The following is a 26,137-nucleotide window of genomic DNA, read 5'->3' as shown; positions in this document are numbered from 1 at the left end:
AAATAAAACCTAACCTAAGTTACAATAACACCTAACACTACACTATAATTAAATTAATTACCAAAATTAAATACAATTAAATAAAATTAGCTAAAGTACAAAAAAACCAAACACTAAATTACAGAAAATAATAAACAAATTACAAGATTTAATTACACCTAATCTAATCCCCCTAACGAAATAAAAAAGCCCCTCCAAAATAAAAAAAAAAGCCCTACACTACACTAAATTACAAATAGCCCTTAAAAAGGGCCTTTTGCGGGGCATTGCCCCAAAGTAATCAGCTCTTTTACCTGTATAAAAAATTACAAACACCCCCCCAACAGTAAAACCCACCACCCACACAACCAACCCTACTCTAAAACTCACCCAATACCCCCTTAAAAAAACCTAACACTAACCCCTTGAAGATCGCCTTACTGGGAGTAGTCTTCATCCAACCGGGCCGAAGTCCTCAACGAAGCCGGAAGAAGTCGGGCAGAAGTATTCATCCAGACGGCATCTTCTATCTTCATCCATCTGGCGCGGAGCGGGTCCATCTTCAAGACATCCAACGCGGAGCATGCTCTTCTTCCGACGGCTAACACTGAATGAAGGTTCCTTTAAATAACGTCATCCAAGATGGAGTCCCTTCAATTCCGATTGGCTGAGAGAATTCTATCAGTCAATCGGAATAAAGGTAGAAAAAATCCTATTGGCTGATGCAATCAGTCAATAGGATTGAGCTGGCATTATATGGGCTGATTGGAACAGCCAATAGAATGCCAGCTCAATCCTATTGGCTGATTGGATCAGCCAATAGGATTGAACTTCAACATAGGGTTTAACTTCAATCCTATTTTGCTGATTGCATCAGCCAATAGGATTTTTTCTACCTTAATTCCGATTGGCTGATAGAATTCTATCAGCCAATCGGAATTGAAGGGACGCCATCTTGGATGACGTCATTTAAAGGAACCTTCATTCAGTGTTAGCCGTCTGAAGAAGAGGATGCTCCACTTCGGATGTCTTGAAGGTGGACCCTCTCCTCGCCGGATGGATGAAGATAGAAGATGCCATCTGGATGAAGACTTCTGCCCGTCTGGAGGACCACTTCGCCCAGCTACCACTTCGCCCAGCTTGTATGAAGACTTCTCTCGGCTTCGTTGAGGACTTCGGCCCGGTTGGATGAAGACTTCTCCCGGTAAGGTGATCTTCAAGGGGTTAGTGTTAGGTTTTTTAAGGGGGTATTGGGTGGGTTTTAGAGTAGGGTTGGTTGTGTGGGTGGTGGGTTTTACTGTTGGGGGGGTGTTTGTAATTTTTTTACAGGTAAAAGAGCTGATTACTTTGGGGCAATGCCCCGCATAAGGCCCTTTTAAGGGCTATTTGTAATTTAGTGTAGGGTAGGGCTTTTTTTATTTTGGGGGGGCTTTTTTATTTTGTTATGGGGATTATATTAGGTGTAATTAGTTTAAAAATCTTGTAATTTGTTTATTATTTTCTGTAATTTAGTTTGTTTTTTTTGTACTTTAGCTAATTTTATTTAATTGTATTTAATTTAGGGAAATAATTTAATTCTAGTGTAGTGTTAGGTGTTATTGTAACTTAGGTTAGGTTTTATTTTACAGGTAAATTTGTATTTATTTTAGCTAGATAGTTATTAAATAGTTAATAACTATTTATTAACTATTCTACCTAGTTAAAATAAATACAAACTTGCCTATAAAATAAAAATAAACTCTACGCTAGCTACAATGCAACTATTAGTTGTATTGTAGCTAGCTTACGGTTTATTTTATAGGTAAGTATTTAGTTTTAAATATGAATTATTTAGTTAATGATAGGAATTTTTAGTTAGATTTATTTTAATTATATTTAAGTTAGGGGTGGTTAGGGTTAGACTTAGATTTAGGGGTTAATAACTTTAGTATAGTGGCGGCGACGTTAGGGCTGGCAGATTAGGGGTTAATAAATGTAGGTAGGTGTCGGCGATGTTAGGGACGGCAGATTAGAGGTTAATAATATTTAACTAATGTTTGCAAGGCGTGAGTGCGGCAGTTTAGGGGTTAATATATTTATTATAGTTGCGGCGATGTCTGGTTCGGCAGATTAGGGGTTAAAAAATGCCTCGGTTTAGGGGTGTTTGTGTACTTTTTAGCACTTTAGTTAAGAGTTTTATGCTACGGCTTTTTATTGTAAAACTCTTAACTACTGACTTTAAAATGCGGTACCAGTCTTGACAGGAGAGGGTCTACCGCTCACTTTTTGGCAGACTCGTAATACCGGCACTATGCAAGTCCCATTGAAAAAAGAGGATACGCAATTTACGTAAGTGGATTTGCGGTATTGCCAAGTCTGCCCAAAAAAGTGAGCGGGACACCTGTACCTGCAAGACTCGTAATACCAGCGGGCGTTAAAAAGCAGCGTTAGGACCGGCCAATGCTGCTTTTTAAGCCTAACGCACAACTCGTAATCTAGCCTAAACTTACCTGTAAAATAAAACATAAGCTAGCTACAACATAACTAATAGTTACATTGTAGCTATCTTAGGTTTTATTTTTATTTCACAGGTAAGTTTGTATTTATTTTAACTGGGCAGACTAGTTAGTAAATAGTTATTAACTATTTACTAACTACCTAGTTAAAATAAATACAAACTTACCTGTCAAATAAAACCTAACCTGCCTTACACTAAAAACTAACATTACAATAAAATAAAATACATTAAATTATTAAAATACAATTTTCTAAATTACAAAAAAATAAACACTTAATTACAAAAAATAAAAAATGAAATTATCAAAAATAAAAACGAATTACTCTTAATCTAATAGCCCTATCAAAATAAAAAAGCCCCCCAAAATAAAAAAAAAACCTAGCCTACACTAAACTGCCAAGGGCCTTTTGTGGGGCATTGCCCCAAATAAATCGGCTCATTTACCTGTAAAAAATAAATAAATACAAACACCCCCCAACAGTAAAACCCACCACCCAACCAACCAACCCCCCCCCCAAATAAAAAAAAAATCTAAATAAACCTAAGCTAACTATTGCCCTGAAAAGGGCATTTGGATGGGCATTGCCCTGAAAAGGGCATTTAGCTCTTTTACATTGCCCAAACCCTAAACTAAAAAAAAAAAACACCCAAAAAACCCTTAAAAAAAACCTAACACTAACCCCCGATGATCCACTTACAGTTATCGACATCCATCCTCATCCAGCCCGTGAAGTCTTCAGCCGGGCGGCATCTTCTAGCTTCATCCATCCGGCACGGAGCGGGTCCATCTTCAAGACATCCGGAGCTTTAATTCCTATTGGCTGATAGAAATCTTTCAGCCAATAGGAATGTAAGGGACGCCATCTTGGAAGACGTCACTTAAAGTGAAACTTCATTTTCCAGCGACGATCGTAAAAAGAGGATGCTCTGCGCTGGATGTCTTGAAGATGGACCCGCTCCACGCCGGATGGATGAAGATGGAAGAGGCCGCCCGGATGAAGACTTCTTGCCGCCTGGATGATGACTTCGCCGGATGGATGTCCGGATTTCGATAACTGTAAGTGGATCGTCGGGGGTTAGTGTTAGGTTTTTTAAGGGTTTTTTGGGTGGATTTTTTTTTAACTTGGGGTTTGGGCAATGTAAAAGAGCTAAATGCCCTTTTAAGGGCAATGCCCATCCAAATGCCCTTTTCAGGGAAATGGTTAGCTTAGGTTTATTTAGATAGGTTTTTATTTGGGGGGGGGGGTTGGTTGGTTGGGGGGTGGGTTTTACTGTTGGGGGGTGTTTGTATTTTTTTTTACAGGTAAAAGAGCTGATTTCTTTGGGGCAATGCCCCACAAAACGCCCTTTTAAGGGCCATTGGCAGTTTAGTGTAGGCTAGGGTTTCTTTTATTTTGGGGGGGGCTTTTTATTTTGATAGGCCTATTAGATTAGGAGTAATTCATTTTTATTTTTGATAATTTCATTTTTTATTTTGTATAATTTAGTGTATTTTTTTTGCAATTTAGAAAATTGTATTTTATAATTTAATTTATTTTCTTTTATTGTAATGTTAGTTTTTAGTGTAAGGCAGGTTAGGTTTTATTTGACAGGTAAGTTTGTATTTATTTTAACTAGGTAGTTAATAAATAGTTAATAACTATTTACTAACTAGTCTACCTAGTTAAAATAAATACAAACATACCTGTGAAATCAAAATAAAACCTAAGATAGCTACAATGTAACTATTAGTTATATTGTAGCTAGCTTATGTTTTATTTTACAGGTTAGTATGTATTTAGCTTTAAATATGAATTATTTAGTTAATAATTGTAAGGTTTATTTTATTTATTTTAATTATATTGAAGTTAGGGGGTGTTAGGGTTAGGTTTAGGGGTTAATATATTTCTTTAGTGTTAGTGATGTTGGAGGCCAGAGGTTTAGGGGTTAATAACTTTAGTATAGTGGCGGCATATTAGGGGTTAATAACTAATGTAGGTGGTGGCGATATCGGGAGCGGCAGATTAGGGGTTAATAGTTTTATTTAGGTGGCGGCAATGTTAAGGGCGGCAGATTAGGCGTTAATAACATTATGTAGGTTGCGGCGATATCGGGGGCGGCAGATTAGGGATGTTTAGACGTGGTTTTTATTTTAGGGTGTTAGGTTTAAACATAACTTTTTCTTTCCCCATAGACATCAATGGGGCTGCGTTACAGAGCTTTTGTTTCCACGATCGCAGGTGTTAGGCTTCTTTTTTGCCGGCTCTCCCGATTGATGTCTATGGGGAAATCGTGCACAAGCACGTCAACGCAGCGCTTGTATTTCGGTGCGGTATGGAGCTCAACGCAACTATATCGCCCACGCAAGCCTGCTTTTCCAAACCTTTAATAGCAGTGCCTTTGGCACTGAAAACTCGTAATCTAGCTGTGAGTAAAGGGTGTTCGCAGTCACATGCACATTAAACTGGGGTAAAACAAGATGTTTAGGTGTGAAGTAAGGAAAATTATGTATTATTGGTTGTTAAGTGTATTTGTAGAAATCCCCTTGTATGTCAGAAAGACCTATAGATGTAGCCATAGCAACAGTTACAGGATGGGGCATGGAATAGGCAAGGTCTGCTGTGGCATCCTTGGCAAGTATCCACCCGGTCACTGGTTTCACTTTGTGAGAGCAGCGTAGAAGGAATAAGAGGGTTAGAGCCCCAAATCAGGACAGTTCTGCAAAAGGCTGGATGGTTGGCAGCTTTTGCCATTCAAAAACTATTTATAGTCATGTTTAACTTATCTTCTTTTATGTACACTCATCATTTTTAATACAATGTCCCTTTAATAAAAATAAAAATAATAAAGACTAATAGATTCTACATAGTGTTAAAGAAACATAAAATAAATAATTTTTTTCTTTCATGATTCAGATAGATTGTACAATTAAACCAAATTTAAATTGGAAGTTTTTTCATTATCAAATTGACTTCATAATCTTGGCATCCTTTGTTGAAAAGCAGTTTTGCCACAGTGCTTTTTTTTTTTTTTTTTTTTTTTTTTTAAATAGGTTTTTTTTTGTGGTTATTGACAAAACAACATCAAATGAACATGTTACACAAGTATTCAGAAACATTCTTTTAAACTATGACATTACTTAGGAGTTCAAAACTATGCTATAGTCACATATAGGTAAAGATTTTTCATGAGAAAACCCAAAGCAATATCTCTATATTTATATATAACAGGCAAGACTGAAACCTCATTTTCTGCTTTATAGTATTTTCCTCTCCTAGTAAGAGAAGCCACTTTTGGACTCCTGTCATCTAAAATGATGTCTAGAGGAAATAGAGTGATAAAAATAGTCTCTCTTGAACCTATGGCAAATTAGAATAACATTTTCAACTGATTTGGAGAAGGTAGGTAGGGTGCAGTACAATAAGGGTTGTTGTAAAGTAAAGACATATGGTGCTGTTGGGATAGAACTATGATAGAGATGCGGCATAGAAAAGGCAAGCCGCGTAGTTAGTTCTCCTATAAAAGGAGGTTCTTTATGGTGGTGAGGCGGGGGGGGGGGGAGGAGGTAGTAATAAAAGTAAGATGAATGAAGTAAGTGACTTAAGGACTTAGAGGTTTGTTGCGAATGAAAAGGAGGACAGGCGAACATATATAATAGATAACAGGTGCTTAGTGTACTAAGTAGACTGGCTTCAGTATTACAGGGTGGCACAGACATGCATACATTCACAAACACATATAGACTACTGGAGGTATATCAAAATTACATCTCACATCAGATGCTCATAAATAATCAACATTACTAAACAGGTACTGGGTCTATGGAAATATATAGCAGTCGTTAAGTTATAAAACAGTTTGGGAAAGTAACTGGGGGGCAAATGATGAATGGTTAAGCGTAGATATTTTAAATATGAGAAGAGGGTAAATGTTAGCCAAATGTTTGGGGAGTCAGCATAATATATTTTAGACATTGAGAGATGGAATAATGTACAGAACTCTGCCTCGGCCGCTGACAGTTCCTGCCATCCAAAAGCATATTGTGAAGATATATGAAAGTTACATATGACTTCCCTAGGCTGATTAAAGGATAGAAGTAACTATACCACTCAAATATTCAGATTGTATTAATAATAAATCTAAAAAAGTTAGATAAGAGCATAGGCCCTCACACTTATAGAAACATATAAGGTATAAAAAGTCTAACATCCAACTAGGTCCTAAGCCCAGCCTTTAGATACAAATTATATATATATAGTAATGCTATTTATAGTGTAAATGAATAGTACAATTAGACCATGCAAATAGGATAGAACAAAACAATCAAAGGGAGATAAACTAGCCCCTGTGAAACTTTTTGTCAAGTAACACATCCAGTGGTAGAAGCTAGTAATTACATCCTATAAGAAAGAGTATTAATTTACGTCTCAATTCTGTAATATGGAAGAGATCTATCTATTGTGTACAAAATATTGGAGACATTATAAAATAGTGAGTGCCAAGCCCTGCAAGTAAGGGTAAAACAGTTCAAACATTAGCCACAAGATTGTAACAGCAACTCGGTTCAAGCAGTTAGAAGCATATTGACATTATGATATAACAAAACTCGTTGTAATGGTAAAGTAATACACTAGATAATTAGTGAAGCAGACAGTAATATACATTGAAATGCCTATATAGAACGTATCTGGGGATGGTTAGTCCAACTGATGCAGTGGTAAATTGAGGAGTCCAGATCAAGGCTGCTATAAAGTTCCTATATTTTGTCTCACAAAGGAGAGTCCTTCCAAGTAAAGCCGTTATCTACAGAAACCACGCACCATAAAAAGCCAGTCCAACAAGCCTCCAGTAGAATCACTGTCATACAAAGGTCCGCAGAGAGTGTAGTGGATACAGTGAGATCCAGGTCTGACCCCTTAACCAATGCCTCTAGGGGTTATTATCTTTGTACCCGTTAACAGTAGCCACTCTTCATAGCCGGTAGGGCTTGCAGTGCCAGAGAGTAAGACTGGGATGTGCAGTGCTTGGATAGTGTCCCGGTAACATACCTTGTCAGGCGGAGGCCCCTGCGACATTAGTTGATGGTGTTTCTGGGGATATGGCACAGCTGTTTTCCCAGGATGGACCATCAATTGCTCCTTATTTAGGGGCTTGATAATGTGAATGGGTACGTCCTGAACATGGTCCCTGCGATGGACTTTCCCAATTGGAGATCCTTTTAATTTACCAGATGGTGGTGGCTGCGGTCCCTGAGGCGACAGTTCCGCCACATATTGAGGGTGTCTCTTGATCGTCGAACTGCGAGCGTTTAGCGGGTCTGTTTCAGTGGCTCTCAAATCATGCATAGGAAACTGCATGGTAGGGCGCTCTTCATTTTGCTTCCTGGCATCCCTGTCTGAGTTAGCAGTGCAGTATGCTGCGTCACAAACTTTAGTCGCCATACTGAGCGATTGAGCAAACGCTGCTTGGTACTCTTCTAGGAGGCTACTGAGCCCTGTAATGACATATGTCACCATATCCATGGTCAGGTACTTCTGTGAGGACATTCTCTCTCGTTAGTGAAGTATAAGATAGCGGTTTTCACTCTGTGTACAGGCCCTCCACTAAAATAAATATGGCTGCTCCCGATAGCACTAAGCACCAGGAGACCTAGAACAGTGATGCAAATATCTGCAAGGAGCATCCTGTCATCAAAATTTTGAGTTTTATATAGGAATTGGCTGGAGCTGCTGCAATGTGCGACCGCTCAGTCTCAGAGTTCGCACTCGCTCGCCACCGTGCTTTTTAACATAATAAATTTGCGATAGGACTAGATGGCAGCAGTGTGTTCCCAAACTGCTGACATATTTCTCCAGATACATGCACTGCTACCTACCTAGGTATGCTTTTTAATAAAGAGAATAAAGCCTTTGTAATGGAGGTAAAATGGTAACCTCTTTTTGGATGCTCTATTTCAATCACAAACCAAAAATGTTGGGTTTCATAAACAGGAACTGGGGTTTCCTGGGGCTTCCTCCCAAGAATCTCAGAATTTAGAACATTGATCAATGCATAATAAATAGGACATTTCACGTTTCTATTCATGAATGATTGACGTAGGATTAATTATAGCAACACACAGACAAAAATGTTTTCCTGGAAGATAAAACCACCGTAGTTTATTATAATTCCAAGAGAATATGATGTTTTGAAGTCTGCTATGAAATCAGTAGATGGCAGCACATGACAAACTGCTACAGGCACTTCCTTGCAAGAGCTGAAAGAAAACAATCTGGATTTAATCCTTGGAAATCAGGTCATAAAGATATGAGCACAATCAGACAGAAACCCCAATCTTCAGCCGTATTCAGAAACAGCATAAATGTGAGAGAGAGAGAGAGAGAGAGAGAGAGAGAGAGAGAGAGAGAGAGAGAGAGAGAGAGAGAGAGAGAGAGAGAGAGAGAGAGAGAGAGAGAGAGAGAGAGAGAGAGAGAGAGAGAGAGAGAGAGAGAGAGAGAGAGAGAGAGAGAGAGAGAGAGAGAGAGAGATTGAGAGAGAGAGAGATTGAGAGAGAGAGAGATTGAGAGAGAGAGAGATTGAGAGAGAGAGAGATTGAGAGAGAGAGAGATTGAGAGAGAGAGAGATTGAGAGAGAGAGAGATTGAGAGAGAGAGAGATTGAGAGAGAGAGAGATTGAGAGAGAGATTGAGAGAGAGATTGAGAGAGAGAGAGATTGAGAGAGAGAGAGATTGAGAGAGAGAGAGATTGAGAGAGAGAGAGATTGAGAGAGAGAGAGAGATTGAGAGAGAGAGAGATTGAGAGAGAGAGAGAGATTGAGAGAGAGAGAGAGAGATTGAGAGAGAGAGAGAGAGATTGAGAGAGAGAGAGAGAGATTGAGAGAGAGAGAGATTGAGAGAGATTGAGAGATTGAGAGATTGAGAGAGATTGAGAGATTGAAGGAGATTGAGAGATTGAGAGAGATTGAGAGATTGAGAGAGATTGAGAGATTGAGAGAGAGAGAGAGATTGAGAGAGAGAGAGAGATTGAGAGAGAGAGAGAGATTGAGAGAGAGAGAGATTGAGAGAGAGAGAGATTGAGAGAGAGAGAGATTGAGAGAGAGAGAGATTGAGAGAGAGAGAGATTGAGAGAGAGAGAGATTGAGAGAGAGAGAGATTGAGAGAGAGAGAGATTGAGAGAGAGAGAGATTGAGAGAGAGAGAGATTGAGAGAGAGAGAGATTGAGAGAGAGAGAGATTGAGAGAGAGAGATTGAGAGAGAGAGATTGAGAGAGAGAGAGAGAGAGAGATAGATTGAGAGAGAGAGAGAGAGAGAGAGAGAGATATTTGCAGCCCAAATACAGACCTTTGTCAAGCCAAAAGAATTATAATAAGAACGCCAGAGGAGCTAAGTTTTTAAAGACACATTTAACCAATCATCTAATTTGTTGAGATTAATTGCATATTCACTCACAGAACCCTTAATATGTACACCTCTATTTGTATTACAGGTACAAATCCCCAAATCCAGAATTCCAAAATCCAAACTTATTTGAAAGCCAAACTTTTAAATTAATATATATTTTTTTAAATAAAATGATCAAAAATTACTTGTTTTTTTCCACCTGTAAGTCACTATCTTCTATGCTTTTGTCTTTGGTTTGATTTGTGTGTACTAAGCTGCAAATAATATTCTATTTATTGAAAACAACAACCTTTACATTTCTGATTACAGTACTGTATTACCTTTCCGATGGTACATGGTACTATGTATACAAATGTATTACAAATTATATAAAACTACCTTTAGCTTACATCTAAAAGCTGTATTATGACCTATAAATATTGCCTAAATAATATGATAATGTTGTTTACACTTGGTTTTATCCCCTCTCCAAACTGTCCCATTTTACAGATGCAAATATTCAGAAATCCAAACCTTTACCCGTCCCAAGCACTTTGGATTAAAGTGTTTTCTACCTGTAGTAGTAGTAGTAGTATTATTATTATTATTTTCTAAAGTTTTGGTAAATTTTATTTTTTCAATGTTGTTGTTTATGTTCTTTAAAGGGACAGTATAGACCCAATACAAATGTTTGATAACTTATTGTTACCAGAGAAAATTCCTGCAACTGGTCCCACATCTATAAGCTTGTAATAAGTACATTAAACTTTTTTTATATTCATCGTTTAAGAGCTGAAAAACATAATTTATGTAAGATCTTACCTGATAAATTCATTTCTTTCATATTAGCAAGAGTCCATGAGCTAGTGACGTATGGGATATACATTCCTACCAGGAGGGGCAAAGTTTCCCAAACCTCAAAATGCCTATAAATACACCCCTCACCACACCCACAATTCAGTTTAACGAATAGCCAAGAAGTGGGGTGATAAAAAAGTGCGAAAGCATATAACATAAGGAATTGGAATAATTGTGCTTTATACAAAATCATAACCACCACAAAAAAAGGGCGGGCCTCATGGACTCTTGCTAATATGAAAGAAATGAATTTATCAGGTAAGTTCTTACATAAATTATGTTTTCTTTCATGTAATTAGCAAGAGTCCATGAGCTAGTGACGTATGGGATAATGACTACCCAAGATGTGGATCTTTCCACACAAGAGTCACTAAAGAGGGAGGGATAAAATAAAGACAGCCAATTCCTGCTGAAAATAATCCACACCCAAAATAAAGTTTAACGAAAAATATAAGCAGAAGATTCAAACTGAAACCGCTGCCTGAAGTACTTTTCTACCAAAAACTGCTTCAGAAGAAGAAAATACATCAAAATGGTAGAATTTAGTAAAAGTATGCAAAGAGGACCAAGTTGCTGCTTTGCAGATCTGGTCAACCGAAGCTTCAGATCTGGTCAACCGAAGCTTCATTCCTAAACGCCCAGGAAGTAGAAACTGACCTAGTAGAATGAGCTGTAATTCTCTGAGGCGGAGTTTTACCCGACTCAACATAGGCAAGATGAATTAAAGATTTCAACCAAGATGCCAAAGAAATGGCAGAAGCTTTCTGGCCTTTTCTAGAACCGGAAAAGATAACAAATAGACTAGAAGTCTTACGAAAAGATTTCGTAGCTTCAACATAATATTTCAAAGCTCTAACAACATCCAAAGAATGCAACGATTTCTCCTTAGAATTCTTAGGATTAGGACATAATGAAGGAACCACAATTTCTCTACTAATGTTGTTGGAATTCACAACTTTAGGTAAAAATTCAAAAGAAGTTCGCAACACCGCCTTATCCTGATGAAAAATCAGAAAAGGAGACTCACAAGAAAGAGCAGATAATTCAGAAACTCTTCTGGCAGAAGAGATGGCCAAAAGGAACAAAACTTTCCAAAAAAGTAATTTAATGTCCAATGAATGCATAGGTTCAAACGGAGGAGCTTGAAGAGCTCCCAGAACCAAATTCAAACTCCAAGGAGGAGAAATTGACTTAATGACAGGTTTTATACGAACCAAAGCTTGTACAAAACAATGAATATCAGGAAGAATAGCAATCTTTCTGTGAAAAAGAACAGAAAGAGCAGAGATTTGTCCTTTCAAAGAACTTGCGGACAAACCCTTATCTAAACTATCCTGAAGGAACTGTAAAATTCTCGGTATTCTAAAAGAATGCCAGGAAAAATGATGAGAAAGACACCAAGAAATATAAGTCTTCCAGACTCTATAATATATCTCTCGAGATACAGATTTACGAGCCTGTAACATAGTATTAATCACAGAGTCAGAGAAACCTCTTTGACCAAGAATCAAGCGTTCAATCTCCATACCTTTAAATTTAAGGATTTCAGATCCTGATGGAAAAAAGGACCTTGTGACAGAAGGTCTGGTCTTAACGGAAGAGTCCACGGTTGGCAAGAGGCCATCCGGACAAGATCCGCATACCAAAACCTGTGAGGCCATGCCGGAGCTACCAGCAGAACAAACGAGCATTCCTTCAGAATCTTGGAGATTACTCTTGGAAGAAGAACTAGAGGCGGAAAGATATAGGCAGGATGATACTTCCAAGGAAGTGATAATGCATCCACTGCCTCCGCCTGAGGATCCCGGGATCTGGACAGATACCTGGGAAGTTTCTTGTTTAGATGGGACGCCATCAGATCTATTTCTGGAAGTTCCCACATTTGAACAATCTGAAGAAATACCTCTGGGTGAAGAGACCATTCGCCCGGATGCAACGTTTGGCGACTGAGATAATCCGCTTCCCAATTGTCTACACTTGGGATATGAACCGCAGAGATTAGACAGGAGCTGGATTCCGCCCAAACCAAAATTCGAGATACTTCTTTCATAGCCAGAGGACTGTGAGTCCCTCCTTGATGATTGATGTATGCCACAGTTGTGACATTGTCTGTCTGAAAACAAATGAACGATTCTCTCTTCAGAAGAGGCCAAAACTGAAGAGCTCTGAAAATTGCACGGAGTTCCAAAATATTGATCGGTAATCTCACCTCCTGAGATTCCCAAACTCCTTGTGCCGTCAGAGATCCCCACACAGCTCCCCAACCTGTGAGACTTGCATCTGTTGAAATTACAGTCCAGGTCGGAAGCACAAAAGAAGCCCCCTGAATTAAACGATGGTGATCTGTCCACCATGTTAGAGAGTGTCGAACAATCGGTTTTAAAGATATTAATTGAGATATCTTCGTGTAATCCTTGCACCATTGCTTCAGCATACAGAGCTGAAGAGGTCGCATGTGAAAACGAGCAAAGGGGATCGCGTCCGATGCAGCAGTCATAAGACCTAGAATTTCCATGCATAAGGCTACCGAAGGGAATGATTGTGACTGAAGTTTTCGACAAGCTGTAATCAACTTTAGACGTCTCTTGTCTGTTAAAGACAGAGTCATGGACACTGAATCTATCTGGAAACCCAGAAAGATTACCCTTGTCTGAGGAATCAAAGAACTTTTTGGTAAATTGATCCTCCAACCATGATCTTGAAGAAACAACACAAGTCGATTCGTATGAGATTCTGCTAAATGTAAAGACTGAGCAAGTACCAAGATATCGTCCAAATAAGGAAATACCACAATACCCTGTTCTCTGATTACAGACAGCAGGGCACCGAGAACCTTTGTAAAAATTCTTGGAGCTGTAGCTAGGCCAAACGGCAGAGCCACAAACTGGTAATGCTTGTCCAGAAACGAGAATCTCAGAAACTGATAGTGATCTGGATGAATCGGAATATGCAGATATGCATCCTGTAAATCTATTGTGGACATATAATTCCCTTGCTGAACAAAAGGTAAGATAGTCCTTACAGTTACCATCTTGAACGTTGGTATCCTTACATAACGATTCAATATTTTTAAATCCAGAACTGGTCTGAAAGAATTCTCCTTCTTTGGTACAATGAAGAGATTTGAATAAAACCCCATCCCCTGTTCCGGAACTGGAACTGGCATAATTACTCCAGTCAACTCTAGATCTGAAACACATTTCAGAAATGCTTGAGCTTTTACTGGATTTACTGGGACACGGGAAAGAAAAAATCTCTTTGCAGGAGGTCTCAACTTGAAACCAATTCTGTACCCTTCTGAAACAATGCTCTGAATCCAAAGATTGTGAACAGAATTGATCCAAATTGTCTTGAAAAAACGTAACCTGCCCCCTACCAGCTGAGCTGGAATGAGGGCCGCACCTTCATGTGGACTTAGAAGCAGGCTTTGCCTTTCTAGCTGGCTTGGATTTATTCCAGACTGGAGATGGTCTCCAAACTGAAACTGCTCCTGAGGATGAAGGATCAGGCTTTTGTTCTTTGTTGAAACGAAAGGAACGAAAACGATTATTAGCCCTGTTTTTACCTTTAGATTTTTTATCCTGTGGTAAAAAAGTTCCTTTCCCACCAGTAACAGTTGAAATAATGGAATCCAACTGAGAACCAAATAATTTGTTACCCTGGAAAGAAATGGAAAGTAAAGTTGATTTAGAAGCCATATCAGCATTCCAAGTTTTAAGCCATAAAGCTCTTCTAGCTAAAATAGCTAGAGACATAAACCTGACATCAACTCTGATAATATCAAAAATGGCATCACAGATAAAATTATTAGCATGTTGAAGAAGAATAATAATATCATGAGAATCACGATGTGTTACTTGTTGCGCTAAAGTTTCCAACCAAAAAGTTGAAGCTGCAGCAACATCAGCCAAAGATATAGCAGGTCTAAGAAGATTACCTGAACACAGATAAGCTTTTCTTAGAAAGGACTCAATTTTCCTATCTAGAGGATCCTTAAACGAAGTACCATCTGACGTAGGAATAGTAGTACGTTTAGCAAGGGTAGAAATAGCCCCATCAACTTTAGGGATCTTGTCCCAAAATTCTAATCTGTCAGACGGCACAGGATATAATTGCTTAAAACGTTTAGAAGGAGTAAATGAATTACCCAAATTATCCCATTCTTTGGAAATTACTGCAGAAATAGCATCAGGGACAGGAAAAACTTCTGGAATAACTACAGGAGATTTAAAAACCTTATTTAAACGTTTAGATTTAGTATCAAGAGGACCAGAATCCTCTATTTCTAAAGCAATTAGGACTTCTTTAAGTAAAGAACGAATAAATTCCATTTTAAATAAATATGAAGATTTATCAGCATCAACCTCTGAGACAGAATCCTCTGAACCAGAGGAATCATCAGAATCAGAATGATGATGTTCAGTTAAAAATTCATCTGTAGGGAGAGAAGTTTTAAAAGATTTTTTACGTTTACTAGAAGGAGAAATAACAGACATAGCCTTCTTTATGGATTCAGAAACAAAATCTCTTATATTATCAGGAACATTCTGCACCTTAGATGTTGAAGGAACTGCAACAGGCAATGGTACTTTACTAAAGGAAATATTATCTGCTTTAACAAGTTTGTCATGACAATCAATACAAACAACAGCTGGAGGAATAGCTACCAAAAGTTTACAGCAGATACACTTAGCTTTGGTAGATTCAGCACTTGACAGCGATTTTCCTGTAGTATCTTCTGACTCAGATGCAACGTGAGACATCTTGCAATATGTAAGAGAAAAAACAACATATATATAAAGCAAAATTGATCAAATTCCTTAAATGACAGTTTCAGGAATGGGAAAAAATGCCAAAGAACAAGCTTCTAGCAACCAGAAGCAAGAAAAAATGAGGCTTAAATAATGTGGAGACAAAAGTGACGCCCATATTTTTTCGCGCCAAATAAGATGCCCACACTATCTGGCGCCTAAATGCTTTTTGGCGCCAAAAATGACGCCACATCCGGAACGCCGACATTTTTGGCGCAAAATAACGTCAAAAAATGACGCAACTTCCGGCGACACGTATGACGCCGGAAACGGAAATAGAATTTTTGCGCCAAAAAAGTCCGCGCCAAGAATGACGCAATAAAATGAAGCATTTTGAGCCCCCGCGAGCCTAACAGCCCACAGGGAAAAAGTCAAATTTTAAGGTAAGAAAAAATGTTAAATTAAAATGCATTATCCCAAATATGAAACTGACTGTCTGAAAATAAGGAAAGTTGAACATTCTGAGTCAAGGCAAATAAATGTTTGAATACATATATTTAGAACTTTATAAACAAAGTGCCCAACCATAGCTAGGAGTGTCACAGAAAATAAGACTTACTTACCCCAGGACACTCATCTACATATAGCAGATAGCCAAACCAGTACTGAAACGAGAATCAGCAGAGGTAATGGTATATATAAGAGTATATCGTCGATCTGAAAAGGGAGGTAAGAGATGAATCTCTACGACCGATAACAGAGAACCTATGAAATAGACCCCTTAGAAGGAGATCACTGCATTCAAATAGGCAATACTCTCCTCACATCCCTCTGACATTCACTGCACGCTGAGAGGAAAACCGGGCTCCAACTTGCTGCGGAGCGCATATCAACGTAGAATCTAGCACAAACTTACTTCACCACCTCCATCGGAGGCAAAGTTTGTAAAACTGAATTGTGCGTGTGGTGAGGGGTGTATTTATAGGCATTTTGAGGTTTGGGAAACTTTGCCCCTCCTGGTAGGAATGTATATCCCATACGTCACTAGCTCATGGACTCTTGCTAATTACATGAAAGAAATGTCTGCCAAGCTCCGTCCACTGATTGCGTGTATATTGTGGTTTGTTAAATTTCTCCAATTGCGATTGTCTATTAGTGAATATATTTTCCTACTCGCACACGCTGATTTGTGCATGTGCAATTGAAATCACTAACTGAAAAATAATAAACGTGCACTGCTAAACTGTCATACAAGATAACAGCTAACTTAAAAGGAAGCTGTGGGCGGAGCTTGGTGGCCATTTTCGGCTGCTAACAAACAATGATTATTTAAAAAATGTTCATGTACTTTTTACAAGCTTATAGATGTGCAATCTGTTGCAAGATGCTAGTCTGGTATGTAGAAATAAGTAATAGAGAATAAGTATTTGGTCTAGACTGTCCCTTTAACTATTCCTGTTGTAACTACTCGCTCCTACACTTTAACTCTTTCACTCTTTTTTCTTTCTTGTTTATCTCTCCCTCGCGCTCTCTCTCACACACACGCCTCAGACACACAAAAAATTATAATTACTTTTTTTTTTTCTGGCAGAACTGCTAATCCTATCTACTGGAGGGTATATGCTGGCACAGTAAACCAGAACGATCTCCGCTTTATGTCGGAGGTGAAAGTCATTGTACGACATGAAGACTATAATGCAAACTCTGATGATTATGACTTGGCTCTGATGAAGCTGAAGAATCCTTTCACCTTCTCTGGTAATAAATCAAAAAGATGGACTTATAAAGCAAATTGCAGGGGAGGAGGGTGTTGCAGAGAAATAAAAATCCAGGCGACTAATTCCTCTTCTTTCCCCCAGTTTCTATTCAGCCTGCCTGTCTTCCTATGACCTCTCAAACATTTGCTGACGGTAGTCTGTGCTGGATCAGTGGATTTGGTAGAACCAACCCAAGCGCTGGTAAGTTCACAGGAGAGAAGTTTGTGGAAGGGCGGGCATTATTCTTCTGTAACAGGTGATACTCTATAATCAGAATCAGACCACATTTTCATAGCTTTAAATTAATATTTTATTTTTTTGTGAAAAGATCATTTTAACTTGTTTAAAGGGACATGAAACACAATTTTTTCCTTTCTTGATTCAGATAGAGCATGTGACTTTAAACAACTTTGTTTTGTTGGTATGCTTTGTTGAAAAGGATACCTAGGTAGGCTGAGGCGCTTCTGATTGGTGGCTGCACATATTAGCCTCATGTTATTGGCTCACCCAATGCCTTTTAGAATACTCCCAGTAGTGCATTGCTGATTCTTTAACAAAGGATAATAAGAAAATGTAGCGAATTAGATAAAATAAGTAAACTGGAAAGTGGTTTCAAATTTTATTCTCTATCTGAATCATATAAGAAAAAATTTAGGTTTCAGGTCCCTTTTTATGAAGTACTTTTTCATATGCATTGTAGAATTTGGTTGAGTTTAAAGGGACAGTCTACACCAGAATTTTTATTGTTTTAAAAGATAGATAATCCCTTTATTAACCATTCCCCAGTTTTGCATAACCAACACTGTTATATTAATATACTTTTAACCTCTGTGATTATCTTGTATCTAAGCCTCTGCAAACTGCCCCTTTATTTCAGTTCTTTTGACAGACTTGCAGTTTAGCCAATCAGTGCCTGCTCCCAGATAACTTCACGTGCATGAGCACAGTGTTATCTATATGAAACACGTGAACTAACACCCTCTAGTGGTGAAAAACTGTTACAATGCATTCTGAAAAGAGGTGGCCTTCAAGGTCTAAGAAATTAGCATATGAACCTCCTAGGTTAAGCTTTCAACTAAGAATACCAAGAGAACAAAGCAAAATTGGTGATAAAAGTAAATTAAAAATTGTTTAAAATTACATGCCCTATCTGAATCATGAAAGTTTATTTTGGACTAGACTGTCCCTTTAATGTCCATTTAAGATGCTTTGTTTTTTTAGTTTTATTACACATCACTCTTTCTCTTCACTAATATGGTAACTCTGATGATGTGCACATGTTTAATTGTGCCCCCTTTGTTTGCCAGTGGAAACCTCCCAGGTCCTGATGCAGACACAAGTGTCTATAATCGGCACAAAGAAGTGCAACAGTGTTGAGGTGTATAATGGAGCCATTTCTGCAAGGATGATGTGTGCAGGAGATCTCAGGGGTGGGAGAGACTCATGTCAGGTAAGAATGGCACAGATCTCAGTGACGGGGCATCTTATCATATGAAAAAACAACATTTAACATGATTGTTTTTAGCCTGTGTATTTCCTGCTAAGGCTCATAAGCTGTTAAAGGTAAAGTCTACACCAGAATTATTATTGTTTGAAAACATAGATAATCCCTTTATTACCAATTTCCCAGTTTTGCACAGCCAACACGGTTATATTAATATACTTTTTATTTCTGTATTTGCCAAATCCTCTGCAGACTGCCCCCTTTTTTCAGTCCCTTTTGACAGACTTGTATTTTAGCCAATCAGTGCTGACTCATAAATAACTCAATGGGAGTGAGCACAATGTAATCTATATTGTGCACATGAACTAGCGCCCTCTAGCTGTCAAAATGCTCTAAGATAAAAGGCAGCATACAAGGGCTTAGAAATTAGCATATGAGCCTACCTTGGTTTAGCTTTCAACAGAGAATACCAAGAGAACAAAGCATATTTGATGATAAAATTAAAATGGCATGCCTTATCTGAATAATGAAAGGTTAATTTTGACTAGACTGTCCATTTAAGTACAAATGCTCATGACCACCATATTATATTAGCAGGAAGTACCTATCAGCCAATAGACCATAGCAGGAAGTACACAGCTTCGGCTAAATTAGTTATAAGTTAAATTTAAAGAGCTTCTCCTTCACATTTTTACGCTATATTTAAATGGTACTCTATCATATCAATAATATATAAAAAGTGTGTACAGTGTCCCTTTAAGTTTGCAAGCTGCAATGTCTTCTCTATGTACCACAGTTTTAATTCCGAGTCAAGCCATCCTCGTTAATGATATCTTACCATATCTACTATCCCCAAGTACTAATCTGACCCCAATAAATGACTATACTGTATTAACTTTGTTTTTCAGGGTGACAGTGGAGGTCCACTAGTTTGTGAGCAAAACAGTCGCTGGTATCTAGCTGGTGTGACAAGTTGGGGTACAGGCTGTGGGCAGGCAAATAAACCTGGAGTATACACCCGTGTTACAGAGTTTCAGCAATGGATATTACAACAAATGGAGGTAAGAGAGAGGGCTGGGCTTCAAGTTGAAAATGCACAGCTCTACAACATGACTGATAATGTTATGTGTCACCCTACGGAAGAGGACAGACTCCATGTCTTATATTACCTTCTTGTATGTGTTGCCATTTGAAGTAAGAATTCACTCCATGTCCTGTAGCATCCCTTATGCATGTCATCCAATGGATAAGAGATAAATTCCATGCTCCTAAGCTTTCCCAACCCCAATTTATGTCACTCAATGGAAGAGGGACAAATTCCATGTTCCATAGCTTCATAATGTATATCAGCCACAGGAGAAGGGACACATTCCATTTTCCATAGCTTACTGATGTATGTCACCTAGCAGAGGAGTGACAATTCCATGTCCCATAGCTTTCCCAATGTATGTCACCCACTGGAGTAGGGACACCCAGTGGAAAAGGGACAAACTCAATTTCCCAAAGTTTCCTTATGGTATCTGACTGCCACCCTTTCAAAGAGGGAAAAACTTAATGACCATAACTTACTCATTGTATATCTCACCTTGTGGGAGAGGGCATGTCTGACCGATTCTTTATTATATATGCCACCTTGAGAAGGGGGGATAGACTCCCATATCTAGACTTCCCATAGCTTCCTTAGCATAAGAAGGATCAGACTCTGTCCTATAGCATTACAAGAAGTCTACGATATGCACCACTTATGTGGATCATTCTGCTTTATTCAAATAAAGTTGAGGAGCACCATCTAAAAAGCAAAATATTATTTCATTCCATCCAGATAAAAAAACAAATGCGGTGTACAAAATTCACAGGGTACATCAGTGCGTCAATAGTGACAGCTGACGTGTTTCTGTGACTGCCATAACCATTGCTGTATTGCACAATCTATACAATACCATTTAAAAAGGAGTACTTCCTCTCCTATTTTCTAAAAAATAATGACATCATTGCACCCCCTTCTTTACTCTTCCCCAATACTTAAGGTGGACTAAACAAATTTGAAGGTGGTAATATCCTTAACACAGCTTGACTTTCTGATGTTATGACATTTTTTTCTTTATACTTTCTTTATTCTATACATTTGTTTATTACTTTATTATTTTAATTAATTCCATCATTTTACTTCAATCTTACTATTGAACTTATTGTATTTTTTTATCCTACTCCTCCTATATCAAAGATACAGTGAGTTATGTTAAAGGGACATGGACCCCTTCATTCGCTTGATATTCTTTGCTGAAAAGCATATCTAGATAGGCTCAGTAGCTGCTGATTGGTGGCTGCACATAGATGCCTCTTGTGATTGGCTCACCAATGTGCCTTGCTATTTCTTCAACAAAGTATATGTAAAGAATGAAGAAAATTAGATAATAAAAGTAAATTGGAATGTTGTTTAAAATAGTATTGCCTACCTGAATCATAATAAATATTTTTGGGGTTTAGTGTCCCTTTAATTCAGAAATTGTATTTTAATATAAACTTAAACAATAAGTACATTGGCCACTAATTGTAATTTCTCAAATATTTTCCACATTAGCTAAAAAGAAATGCTGTAATTTTATGAACTCTTTATTTACTCTCTTATTATTTGACACCAGCTTGGACTCAGCACCAAAAAATGATTAAATCAAACTCAGAGTTTAATCCATATGATGTTCTAGTTTTTAATTTGTTTATCCAATACAATTCTCTTTTTGCTAAGGGATTATCTAAGTCTCCTCCTCTATTTTGTAACCTAACTTATTCTATGATAGTCCATCTAAAGCTGTCAGCACTGAATATGCCTCCACCCACCAAAAAAAGAGATAGAGGGGGCGATTTATCAAGCTGAGGCGGACAGGGGTGCACATACACGCCCCTGACCGCCACAGCTCGCCTCTGGAGGGCTGAATTCCGCTGGTGGAATTCAGCATTGCACACAAGCACTATTTTGCACTCGTGTGCAATGCCACACCAGCCCGCGCAGAGCCAATCACGCGTGGGCAGGAGCTGTCAATCTCCCCAGTCGGACCAGACCAGGGAGATTGAAATTCGCCACCTGAGAGGTGGTAAAAGGTTAGGGAAGCAACGGTTTCATGACTGCTGCTTGTTAAATACAGCATGCAGGCGAAAGCCTGCCAAAGAGGTTGATAAATCGACCCCAAAGAATCTATGGGACATAGGATCTCCTCCCCTCTACTCAGTAACATAAACAAGACGTTCCAGTGGTAAATATGTCCCTCCTTTAGGGAAAAGTGGTGACAAAATTACATCACCTAGTACTTAAAACATTTTATGGTCACAGTTGAAAAGAAATGCCCAAAGTCACAAATTGTAAGAACACATAAAGCTTGAGGAAGGGTGAAAGTACCTAAATGTTTCATTTTCTTTCTATAGTTGGAGAGGAATCAGTGACCACTGGGAAGAGCTAAATCAACAGAAACAGAGAAACTCCTATCTATTGCCAAAGGACCAATGAACAGAAATAATGGGGATTATATGATAACATACATGATGATAATCTCCAGAGACTGTAAGGGGAAACACTGTTGTATAAAACGTATATCACCAAGGACTGGACAATATTATCTGACCTCTGTCATCAGAAGCCCTCCTACCTGGAAAACAATGAGAATGAATTATATTACAGAGAGCTAAAGGGGTGGTGATATAAAGCAATACCAGGAGTTAGAGTAGAGCTTAAAAAATATTGCACATAATTAATTCACAAAAAATGGCTCACAGAAAAAAATATACTACAGTATATAAACTGGTTCTCCATCATTTAATTTATATATTTAAGCATTAGTGGAAGATTCTTTTTATTTCAAATATTTTCTAACTTTTATTTTTCAATAGTGAAATTTAGATGTGTCCCATATCCATTTAAAAAAAGTCTGTTACAATAATGTAGATTTGGTTATAAATATTTTCCTCATTGCCATCATTGTGTGAGAATGTTTACTTATGGATCTAAGAGAGGGACTGGCTATGTAAAGTAAATAGAGAAGTTGTAGGATGGCAGGTAACCATATTTAACAAACATGTCATGGGATCTTCAATCAGTTTTCCAAAACAAATGTGATTTACCTATTTGCCCCCTTTGCTGCCCTATGGCTCCTGAAATAACAATGTGTTAAAGGGATATAAATTTCACTTAAAGGGACATTAAAGGCATATGTTTTATATATGTATATTGTAATAAAAAGCTACATTGAAAAACAATCTGTATACAAAATAAATGTTTTAAAGCACTTTTAACACTTATATTTTCTTAGCGTCATTTAATTGTTTTTTTTTTGCAAACGAAGGGCAATATGCTCCTGTCGGAAATCGGTACCAGTCTTGTTTGCTGTGGCCAAGCATGTATACTGTATACTAGTCCTAAAGCCTGTGTACACAGGCCATTTTTTTGCAGTACAGTGGTTCCACCCCTTGCTCTCTCTCTATCCCCCTTTATTTTGCTCTCTCTTCCCCCTCTCTTCTGCTCTCTCTCCCCTTCTCTCTCTTTTGCTCTCTCTCTCCCCCTCTCTCTCTATTGCTCTCTCTCTCCCCCTCTCTCTCTCTTTCTCTCTCCCCTCTCTTTTGCTCTCTCTTTCCCCTCTCTTTTGATCTCTCTCTCCCATCTCTTTTGATCTCTCTCCCCCCTCTCTTTTGCGCTCTCTCTCCCCCTCTCTTTTCCTCCCTCTCTTTTGCGCTCTCTCCCCCCTCTCTTTTGCACTCTCTCCCTCTCTTTTGCTGTCTCTCTCCCTCTCTTTTGATCTCTATCCCCCCTCATTTGCTCTCTCTCCCCCTTTCTTTTGCTCTCTCCCCCCTCTTTTGCTCTCTATCTCTATCTCTTGATCTTTCCCCTCTCTTTTGCTCTCTCTAACCCCCCTCTTTTACTCTGTCTCTCTCCCTCTCTTTTGCTCTCTTTATCCCCCCTCTTTTGCTCTCTCTCTCTCTCTCTCTCTCTCTCTCTCTCTCCCCTCTCTTTTGCTCTCTCTTCCCCCTCTCTTCTGCTCTCTCTCCCCCTCTCTCTCTTTTGCTCTCTCTCTCCCCCTCTCTCTTTTTCTCTCTCTCTCCCCTCTCTTTTGCTCTCTCTTTCCCCTCTCTTTTGATCTCTCTCTCCCATCTCTTTTGATCTCTCTCCCCCCTCTCTTTTGCTCTCTCTCTCCCCCTCTCTTTTCCTCCCTCTCTTTTGCGCTCTCTCTCCCCCTCTCTTTTGCACTCTTTCCCTCTCTTTTGTTGTCTCTCTCCCTCTCTTTTGATCTCTATCCCCCTCATTTTCTCTCTCTCTCCCACTTTCTTTTGCTCTCCCCCCTCTTTTGCTCTCTCTCTCTCTATCTCTTGATTTTTCCCCTCTCTTTTGCTCTCTCTAACCCCCCTCTTTTATTCTGTCTCTCTCCCTCTCTTTTGCTCTCTTTATCCCCCTTTTTGCTCTTTCTCTCTCTCCCCTCTCTTTTGCTCTCTCTCCCCTCTCTTTTGCTCTCTCTCCCCTCTCTTTTGCGCTCTCTCTCTTCCCTCTCTTTTTTGCACTCTCCCCTCTCTCTTTTGCTCTCCCCCTCTCCTTTGCTCTCTCTCCCCCCTCTCTTTTGCTCTCTATCTCCCCCCTCTTTTGCTCTCTCTATCCGCCCTCTTTTTCTATCTCTATCCACCATCTTTTGCTCTCTCTCTCCCCCTTTCTTTTGCTCTCTCCCCCTCTCTTTTGCTGTCTCTATCCCCCTCTTTTGCTCTCTTTCCCTCTCTCCCCCTCTCTTTTGCTCTCTCTATCCCCTCTCTTTTGCTCTCTCTATCCCCCCCTTTTGCTCTCTCTCCCCCCTCTCTTTTGCTCTCTCTCGCTCCCCCCTCTGTTGCTCTCTCTTGCTCCCCCCTCTCTTTTGCTCTCTCTCCCCCCTCTCTTTTGCTCTCTCTCCCCCCTCTCTTTTGCTCTCTCTCTCCCCTCTCTTTTGCTCTCTCTCTCCCCTCTCTTTTGCTCTCTCTCTCCCCTCTCTTTTGCTCTCTCTCTCCCCTCTCTTTTGCTCTCTCTCTCCCCTCTCTTTTGCTCTCTCTCTCCCCTCTCTTTTGCTCTCTCTCTCCCCTCTCTTTTGCTCTCTCTCTCCCCTCTCTTTTGCTCTCTCTCTCCCCTCTCTTTTGCTCTCTCTCCCCCCTCTCTTTTGCTCTATCTCCCCCCTCTCTTTTGCTCTCTCTCTTTCCCCCTCTATTTTGCGCGTTCTCTCTCTCTCTCTCCCCTCTCTTTTTTGCATTCTCCCCTCTCTCTTTTGCTCTCCCCCTCTCCTTTGCTCTCTCTCTTTTGCTCTCTCTCTCCCCCTTTGTTTTGCTCTCTCTCTCCCTCTCTTTTGCTCTCTCTCTCTATTTTGCTCTCTCTCTCTCTCTCTCTCTCTCTCTCACCCTCTCTTTTGCGCTCTCTCTCCCCCCTCTCTTTCCCCCCCCCTGTCTTTTGCTGTCTCTCCCCCTCTCTTTTACTCTCTCTCTCCCCTTTTGTTTGCGCTCTCTCTCTCTCCCCCTCTCTTTTATTCTCTCTCTCCAATTTTGTTTGCTCTCTCTCTCCCCTTTCGTTTGCTCTCCCTCCCCCTCTCTTTTGCTGTCTTTCTATCCCTCTCTTTTGCTCTCTATCCCTCTCTTTTGCTCTCTATCCCTCTCTTTTGCTCTTTCTATCCCCCTCTTTTGCTCTCTCTATTCCCCCTCTTTTGCTCTCTATCCCCCCTCTTTTGCTCTCTCTCTCTCTATCCCCCCTCTTTTGAGCTCTCTCTTTCATGGCCGCACGTCTCCGCCCACATCAGTCGGCCCCGCCCACACCATACCTGGCCCCACCCCCTGTCATGCCCGGTCGGCCCCAGATGCCAGGAGGTTAGTCTGCTGAATGCCAGGTGTGTTTTTCCTCGCGCAGTCTCTACTGCATGACAGCTTCGGACAAATGCACTTGGCCTTTTATATTATAGGATTATATATAATACACTGTGAACTCTTGCACATGCTCAGTAGGAGCTGATGCCTCAAAGTGTGAAATTTGATAATGGAAGTAGATTGGAAAGTCTCTTAAAGGGACAGTAAACCTTAAAAATAATGTTATATAATTCTGCACATAGTGCAGAATTATATAACATTATTTAGGTGCTATAGCCATAAAAGCATTTTTTTACCGTTTAATTTGCTAAAATACAGCGCTTTTACAGACCCACTCTCTGCTCTCTGCTGAGCGGGTCTGTTATTTTTAGTCAGCGCATCGGGCCAGCTGTATAGTCACAGCCCAGCCCGAAGCGCTGTATTTTAGCAAATAAAACGGTAAAAAAATGCTTTTATGGCTATAGCACCTAAATAATGTTATATAATTCTGCACTATGTGCAGAATTATATAACATTATTTTTAGGTTTACTGACACTTTAAAACTGCTTACATTATCTAAATCATGAAAGTTTAAATTTGACCTAAGTGAGTGACTTAAACTGTTTTGATGAATAAGATGTTGGCACTTTATAAACAACGGATAA

At 39.3% G+C, this 26,137-nt stretch overlaps 1 protein-coding gene across 1 annotated transcript in view; it reads left to right on the top strand.

Annotated features, from left to right (window-relative positions):
* The window catches only part of LOC128638183 (transmembrane protease serine 13-like), a 145,850-nt gene extending 122,917 nt beyond the window's left edge, over positions 1-22,933 (top strand). The window contains exons 9-13 of the mRNA XM_053690047.1: positions 17,034-17,200; positions 17,302-17,400; positions 18,507-18,649; positions 19,552-19,704; positions 22,064-22,933. Coding sequence (XP_053546022.1) covers positions 17,034-17,200; positions 17,302-17,400; positions 18,507-18,649; positions 19,552-19,704; positions 22,064-22,081 — 580 coding nt within the window. The 3' untranslated portion in view covers positions 22,082-22,933. The remainder of the gene's footprint in view (positions 1-17,033; positions 17,201-17,301; positions 17,401-18,506; positions 18,650-19,551; positions 19,705-22,063) is intronic.
* Positions 22,934-26,137: the final 3,204 nt, after the last annotated feature.

This window comes from Bombina bombina, chromosome 8 (genome assembly GCF_027579735.1).
Source record: "Bombina bombina isolate aBomBom1 chromosome 8, aBomBom1.pri, whole genome shotgun sequence".
NCBI classification, from domain to species: domain Eukaryota; kingdom Metazoa; phylum Chordata; class Amphibia; order Anura; family Bombinatoridae; genus Bombina; species Bombina bombina.
The sequence above is the reverse complement of the archived record's forward strand: the minus strand, read 5'-3'. Positions and strand labels throughout refer to the sequence as shown.